The sequence below is a fragment of the Charadrius vociferus genome, unplaced genomic scaffold, assembly GCF_000708025.1.
Source record: "Charadrius vociferus isolate BGI_N301 unplaced genomic scaffold, ASM70802v2 scaffold88, whole genome shotgun sequence".
NCBI lineage: Eukaryota > Metazoa > Chordata > Aves > Charadriiformes > Charadriidae > Charadrius > Charadrius vociferus.
In genome coordinates, this window is record NW_009649619.1 from 1,745,071 (window position 1) to 1,753,528 (window position 8,458).

The window sequence follows — 8,458 nt, forward strand, 5'->3', positions numbered from 1 at the left end:
AAGAGTTTTCTGAATGTTTCTGAAAGATTTTTTTTTAGTATATAGTCATTAATGTGTTAAGACATGTACAAAAATGCATTAAAGGATCAGGAATATTTTCCTGCAGGTACTTAGAACTTAATAAATAATGAATGTGACGATTAACTACACGGGCAGAAGTACAGAGCATTACCAAGAAAAAAACTACATAAAACCTGGCCTTTGAATGGGTGTGCACCATTGTTTTTAATATATAAAACCACTTGAACATACTCAGTTGTGTGTGAAAAGAAAACAAAAGAAGTAAGCGCGCTTGAATTAACATTGTATTTTCAAATGGAACAGATTTAAATATTGCCAAGAGCAGTGAGGGCGTCGGGAGTCGAGTGGAAGGGCAGCAGAGCCAGGTGAGCAGAGCACTGTGACGCCCTTCAGCGCTGCTTGAGCAGCCACAGAGGTTTATGCAGGTCTAGAGAGCTGAAGTAAGACCACCACCAGGGCTTCTCCCTGCCTGGCGGTGACCCCCCTCGAGCCTCGGGCTGCCCGTTTTGGGCGTGAGGGTCAAAAAGTTCCAGCGGGTCATTCGGGTCATACATGTCTTCCATCGACCGGCGGAGGAGCTTGTTGGGCCAAGCCTCGACAGGGCGCAATACGAAGTCAACTCGCCCAGCCCGCTTCATCTTGGCAGGAAGGGTGACTCTCTTCATCACCCGGCTGTATCCCGCCGCTTGGGCGCTGATTATGTACGTCCCTGGAGGCAGGAGTCGCCAGTAGTCTCCATCAGCAGCTTAGGAAAGATAAAGGCACAACAAAACTGAGCTTAGTTTATGGTCTTGCATCCTTTATAGTTAACGTACTCGTGTACACGTGCATGCACAGATAGCACAAGCGTTTAGGGGGTAGGTTTTGAAAGGATCTCAGATTTTGATTCAGATTTTGAAAAAAAGTTCAGATGCAAACCCTTGAATGACAAAAAGAGACTCCACCTGTGAAAATCTGGCCTTTTGGAGCTAACGGAGTAAAATTCAAACACAAAATGTCAGTAACTGCTGTGCCTGTATCACAGGGAAGGGAAGCTTTCCTTCATGCTGCTTTCCCAAGGGTGCAAGGAACAACTCCAAAGAAATCAAATTAATTTAAAACTACGTGAAACTTAAGAAAGTGAAAGCAGAATCCAGGCTACTATATATATACACATATATATATATTTTTCATGTCTAAGGAGCTAAGAAATCCCTGCTTTTATTACATTACATTCAATTACTTCACAGACATTATAGCACATAAGACTATGGAGTCGGAGCTGCAGCTGGTATAAATTGCCATTAGTGTAAAACGGGTGTAAATTTCCTCCAGCTGAAGGTTAGAGCCTGCAGGCAAAAGCAGGGAGTTTTAAAACAGACTATTTATTCTTCATTTTATATTCCCTTTATTTTGAATGGTAAGTTTCTCATCTCAGTAAATGTTGCACTAATGCTATTTTCTCAGGGAATTCCTCAGTCTTTTTTAGCAATGAAACTGAAAGACATTTTAATCATATGACATTCTTAACCCCACCTAACTCAAGAACAAATACTCCTTTTTCCTTCAATGTAAACACATTTTTTATTTAATTCTTAATTCTTTAAAGGTCCACTGCCAATGGAAAGCCATTGTCTGGGAAGAAGTTTGAAAAAGACCCTAATTCATGCCAGAGTCTCCCACCAGCCTCAAGAATCTGCATCATCTCCACTATTGTATCCCCTCTAATGTTAGGGTTTTTTTGAAAGCTGGAAAGCATCCACTACATTATAAACCATTCTGGCTTTCTGAATTGATTCAACAACTACCATTAGAGCAAAATGTTACCATTCATGTCTTTTATTTTGCACTCCTATGGCCTACCCTGTTCTCACTGAAATCAATAATAAAATGAGAGCATTGATTTCAGGGGGAGGCTAAAAGCTCAGAACTTTATGACTGTGAAAATTAACAGTTGCATATGCCTCAATACATGTTTACCAGCTGGCAACAGGTATGAAGTGAACATAATTCAACGTTCCAGTTTTTTGCATTTGATATAAATATTGTCCAAAAATTGCATATATTTACGATCTTCTAAATGAACAAAAAATGTTGCCTGCCCTTCAATCACTGCAGTTTTTCCAGTTGTTAAAGTCAATCTGAATCCTACTCTAATGTCGACATCTCATGCTCACAATATTTCAACTAACTTATTCTATGAGGGCTCCTCGCCTCCATGTGCTGAGTTACAGCCCCTGAACAGGACTACTGCCATATTCCCCCAAACATGGAACATCAAGGTCAATTTCTGAATCTCATTGAAGACACATTGAGTCTGATGGATAGCAGACAGTTCCAGGTGGAATTTTTTTAACAGCAAGGACTGCATCATCCCAGAGATATGACAGACTCAACAAACGTGTCTTCTCTCCTGTTATTCTAGAAACAAACCCACAGCTGAGTCTTCAGTTCTCCATTAAGGTGCCATTTCCTTCAAATATGAGAAGACTTTTGCAGGTTAAGCTCTCAGTGCTTTCACCATGCCCCAGGAAAGAGTTCCAACTAAAAATATTACCTGTGGTGACATCATGCTGGATGCCCCTGACTGAAATACGAGCGTTTTTTATTGGGTTGCCAAACTTATCAGACACAATTCCTTTTATCCCCCGATGAACCTGGCAAAGCAAAGCAAAGTTAGATGGGAGTCATCTATTACAGCACCATCCCCTCATCTTCTACAAGGAAACCCCTGTAGAGAGGAAAAAACTTTCAAGAGGTTCAACCCATTATAGAGGCTTTTAGGTGCTAATACCCCTTCAAATCACATCCTCTGTTTTGGGAGCTCCAAGGGGGCTGAGGGAAAGGGATAACTGAACAAGAGCTTTTTTGGGCTAAGTATGTGGCTCTGCATTGAGCGTCTGTCCCTTCTCTGCACAGATCACTGGCACCTCATGATCTGACCACAGTATTTAAAGACTGTTTCTAAATGTCTGCCCTAGACCCAGAACCAAAAACAAATGAAAAGTTAAGGCTTTAAAAAACAATCTGATGCTCTACACACAATGAGAAGGCATCGCTGGTGTTAAAAGTGACATTAATTTAGCATGAAACAATGGCCCTTTAATCTATTCAAAATACAGCACTAAAAGATGTGTGAAATAAATCAGAATCAAGCAGAATTATTAGCTTTCAGACAGTACCACCTATCAAACAATACACTTCCATCCTGGCAGTAGAATCAATTCATGCAGATTATATCAATAAACCAGGTCCTTAGTATTAGCTAAAATATATAGTTTTCATTTTCTTTCACTGCATCTAAAGGGTCCCAAACTGCTCAGAGATAAAGAGCCATAACTGAATAACTGTCCCGTGACAGACACGCTGTTACTAATTTAAAGTAGAGCAGAAGGATAAGAAAAAAATTAGATACCTCTATATTAGTATTATTTAATGTACAATCTTTAACACAATATTTTTTAATAATTCTCAAATACACTGATGCACATTAATCGATATATAATATTAAATAAAGTTATTAATTTGTTAATATTCTTATTTAATATCAGTGAATAGGAATAGGTGAAGGAATTCTTTAGCTACTTGGGACTCATCATCGCTCTGCTGTCTACACTTCACTGCATGTCAGAATGTCATGATAGCAGTGTGTACAATATCCCTTTTCCTCTCTCTACAAGCACAGAACCCAGCTGCTTGAGCTGATGAGAAATGTGCTTGGTGACAAACTGAAGAGCGATGTGAATTCTGTCATACAAGGAGGTGCACAAACAGCTCATGATACTTGAAGTGCAATAAAAAAAAAAAAAAAAAACAGGAAAAAATCCAAGTATTTCAACATTAAACCTCTTAAGGTTCTTTTTTTGCAGCATTCTGAAATGAAAACATTTTCTATTGGAAATTCTATATGACCATTTTAAATGAAAAGTAATGCCATTTCGATTTTTCCCCTGAACTCCTATGATCAGCTTGAACTGTTCTTTACTTCACTTCCCCCCACCTTTCTTTCTCTGCTTCTCATTTTTCCCTCCCCACTATCCTTTGTCACAAAAAAGAATAGAAATAAAGAACAAGGCATCAAAACAATAGAAAAAATATATTGCCTTTTCTGTTGGAATACAGAAATGTTAAAAACACACATTAAAATATCCAACTTTACAATAATTCTTAATACGAAGACAGAAAAAAAAAAAAAAAGGTCTAATCTAGACCGCAGTTTCTTATTTAAGGTGAGGCTGTGTTGTCACTGCTCTCGTTAAATAGCTGTTCCATTCTGAGTGGAGCTATTCACTGAAGGGTTTAGGAACGACTCAGTATAAGGACTTGAAAACTGTCCCTTAAGAACTATTATGATGAAGCACTACAATTTGTTTTGCAGCATGGATTTGAGGATTTATCATATGGATAGTGGGTAAATCTGGTCAGAAGAGTCATCTCAGACCCAAATTTAATTTACAGTGTAGACATACTCAAAGTAGTATGACCTCATCCAACTTCAGTAATAATTTTACAATTATGACGTGACGGGATAAAAATGTCAAAATTGAAATGTCTCTAACAATGCTGATTTGTTTTGCGTTAGTAAATATACTGGTTTTGGTTTTGCCTCACGTCTGTGCCACGTAAGTTTGGGAGAGCATTTTGATACCAATTCTGATGGGGAGAAGAGATCAGCGTTTATGAAAATGAATTCTACTTCTGCGTGTTAAGCCAAGTGGATTTGTACACACACCAAACAGCCTGGTATATATCAGAATAAGAAAAGTTTGAATTGGTTATGGCAGACTTAATCCTTATCGGGAGTAATTCAGTCATCCTTATCTACAAAGTTGTTTTGCTTACTGTCCTGCATTTACTCAAAAAGCTTTTCCAGCATAGACTTCTACAGTATCTCACACTATAAAAATCTTTACATCTTGAAGACTTCAACTGCAATATATATGGATTTAACCCAGCTCCATTTGGATTCACTAAAACTCATTTTCATCAGACAGCTGTAAAATGAAATGAGTTTGGTGGTCTGTACTGTAGACTTTATTGAATGATAATACTTACCACAAGTAGCAAGAGGTTGCTTAGAAAGGCCATAAAAACACTCCTAACAATTTTAAATTACTGCGTACTCTATCAAAATAAGGCATGACAGAAAGCTAATCTACTAATGGCCGAGAGAAAGATGAGCAACTTCTGCTTCTGTGTTCACTTACTTATTGTCAGGGAGGTATTTGTTTTTGCTGAGCTTAAACTTGTTATTAAAAATGACCTCTAAATGGCATGTTTTAATGCTCACAGACATACAGTTGTTTCTTTAGAAGATCAGGCTTCAGATGTTTTTTAACTACTTTGACCAAGAAATCAAGCTGAAAAGCGTGGAAATGGCATTTCTAGCAAGATACTTAGAACCTCCTCATTTCAGCTGAATCTAAATCTCCTGCTGCTGTGCAGTAGGGTTTGGGCCACAAACATGGAATATGGAAAGGAAGAAGTTCCAAGAAGCTCTCTGGAAAGCAGTTCTTGTTGGTTTACACTTCAAGAGAAAAGCCGATCTCAAAAGTCTTTTCCAACCTAAATGATTCTATGATTCATATTTTTCTGAATGTGTGGGTTTTCTCTAGCATTAAATTTTGGACAGTTGATTTGTAATGTTGCACAAAGTATTTACGGACAATTCCCTTTTTCATTGTTTTCAAGGCCTTTGCAGTCCTCAATCTCCATCCTTCCTGCGATATGGGAAAAATATTATCTGTGTATCTGCTGGACAAACTGAGGCACCAGGGCCCCTTGTGGAGTGTGATGGTTGATTCGGTGCCATCTGGATAACTAAATGGGGAAATAGTAAAGAAACAAATATCGACAAAGAATGAAAAAAAAAGCCTGTAAGCACAAAGGTCTGTAAAAACAGAGCCATACCATTTCCATGTAATTCAGAAGGGCGTCTCTGTTTTCATGCCAGATTGTAAACAGTTCTTCCTCCAAAGGAAACTTTTCACATCCCACCTCCACAGTAACTTCAAAGCAATTTGTGTGAAGGTAATTAAAATCTGCCATACCTATAGGTTTAAAAAGAAAAAGGACAGCTCATGAACAAGGCATTTAACCCTTAACTGGAGATTTGCTGTTGCAGTCTGCTGAATGTAGTCCCTGTGGGTATGGATTAATATGTTGTAAAGAGTGTGCACAGCCAATATATAAAACGTAATCAACAAATTCAGAATTCTACAACTTGTTTCAACCACGAATTAACTAATTTCTTTCAGGTGAAAAAGCATCATTTAAAATTATTATTCACCTGACCAAGAAGTAGCGAGAGAGATAAGGATTGGTTAATCACGGTAATTGGATAATCGGCTGTATCAGAGGTGATTGCCAAGGGTCACCAGCAAAGAGATGACCTTTTGCCATTAGTATGTTCAAAACTGTTTCTGTACAAAAGACATTGGATATAATTTTCAGAAGAATGTAAGCCAAAGATATTTAAACCTAATTCTCGCTCATGCTCCAAAGCTCTCTAAATGCCTAGTTTCAACGTAATTATTTGGGGATCCAGCTGAGTCCTATTTGAACACACGACTGAAGCACTGCTGAAAATTTTATGAATGCTGATATTTCATCCATGCCAGTATTTCAGTAACCCTGAAGAAAACAAAATACTGTTATTGGGTAAATCAAATTAGCAACCTAAGCACGAATGAATGGGATGTTTGTCTCTGTTGTAGTTTTTCCTGGAAAGGAGTTTATTTAAACTGCACTTGCATAGTCTGCAGCATGGATTCAAATTCATGCCACTAAGGAATGAGAGCATAGCATTAAACATTTGTTTCTACATTTCAGATTTTAAAACTAGAATGATATTGTGTTCAATATCAAATTTGACCCTTGTATAACTTGTTAACTTTTCTCAGGTCAAATTAGGGCTGAATACATCCCATGGTACTTGAATATAAACATTACCAGCATACATTTTGCTACTTAAATCCTGTACAAGTTACTTTTTTGCAGGGGTCTGACCTAACGCAAACTGAAAAGAATAAAAATGTTTCTTTCAAACCCTTGTGTCTCATAAAGGTCATATAGAGGTTTTACCTCACTTGATATGATGGTAAAGTGGTTTTACCTCCAGTGAAGCTGTACCATTCAGCACCATTTATAATACCTCCGCGTTTTACAAAATTTCCACCGCAACGAAGTTCAGACCGGTCCGAGATGACTGGATGTGCATCTGCATAGGCTTTAGCCAGCATTTTAAACATCTGTAACGAAAGGGTTTGAAATGCGTTTTCTTTTACAAGCTGTAAACGCTGTCATTGCTGCTCATAACTGACGCTGCTGTGAGCCCAGACGATGAGCCATCTTGCATCCTGGAGGCTGATGGAGGTGGTGAACCTCCATGCAAGAATATTCTGCCAGGTAGTTTTCACTTGTCTCCTCCAAGGTCCTCCTCTGCCACCCAATATAGTTAGCCAGAGATAACATTAAATACCAGTGGGTTTTGTGATACTTGGCTTCAACCTATCATCTGGGGCAGTAGTAGAGGGCTTGTTTGGTTGTACTTCAAGTACCAGTTTTTAAAACTGAAATAAGCTCTCCCCATTATGTTTTAACTCTTGCTATTTTTACCCTTTCAAAAATACCTACACCAGCCTCAGCCCAACCAGATCTTTGCATTGGCTGCTGCTGTTTAAAATAGACTGTGTCAATTTGCTCTGCACTTATCACTCACACAGGACAACCTGCCAGTTTGATCTCAATGACAGTCGCTTCTTTGTGGGGCAGAAACCATTCCTAAAAAGCGAGGCATAGGATATGGTGATGGAGGATGTCACCACTGATTTCCTAAGAGTGTTGATACTGATGAAGAACAGAGGAGTCACCACCCAGAAAGGAAAAGTGACAGGTACAAGTGGTGAAGACAGAAGAAACAGCAGTGATCTGCAGAAACCATTTCTTTGAATCAAGTTCTTGCCATTTTCCTCCAATGTCTATTCCAACTTTGTACAGAAGTCCCCCCTCTCCTTTTTGTTTATTTGATCCTCATCTACAAAAGCTAAAATTTTAGATGTCTGCATTGAAAAGACAGCAATTATCAGATGCTGATTGATCCTACTACTCAGCATCATGAGTTTCATTGCATATCGCTTAAGACAACATGTACAAGAAGTTGGGTGGCTAAAATCCTGGTTTTAGAAGCAATCCTAAAACTTTATTCTTGATGTTATCAAGGATAAATACCAAAATGACCAAGCACACAACTTTGACCTAATATTTATGAATGTTTCTAATATTCACAAAGCTGAGCCAATTATGGGATCAGGTAGGTGACCAAGGAAAGGTGGAAAGAGAGTGGTAGGTAAGTGTAAGGACAGTTTACCAAACCACTTCTGGTGACCAGACACTGAAAATCCTGACTTAATATAAAACGCTTTTGCATCTCCCTTGAGTTTCTATGTGTCTAGGAATT

General features: G+C 38.4%; 1 protein-coding gene across 1 annotated transcript in view; it reads right to left on the reverse strand.

Moving 5' to 3' along the window:
• Window positions 1–203: 203 nt before the first annotated feature.
• Window positions 204–8,458, reverse strand: part of CPZ (carboxypeptidase Z) — a 37,038-nt gene continuing 28,783 nt past the window's right edge. The window contains exons 8-11 of the mRNA XM_009890520.1: window positions 7,115–7,250; window positions 5,911–6,050; window positions 2,558–2,657; window positions 204–766 (exon numbers count right to left, since the gene is read on the reverse strand). Of these exons, the coding sequence (XP_009888822.1) occupies window positions 411–766; window positions 2,558–2,657; window positions 5,911–6,050; window positions 7,115–7,250 (732 nt within the window). The 3' untranslated portion in view covers window positions 204–410. The remainder of the gene's footprint in view (window positions 767–2,557; window positions 2,658–5,910; window positions 6,051–7,114; window positions 7,251–8,458) is intronic.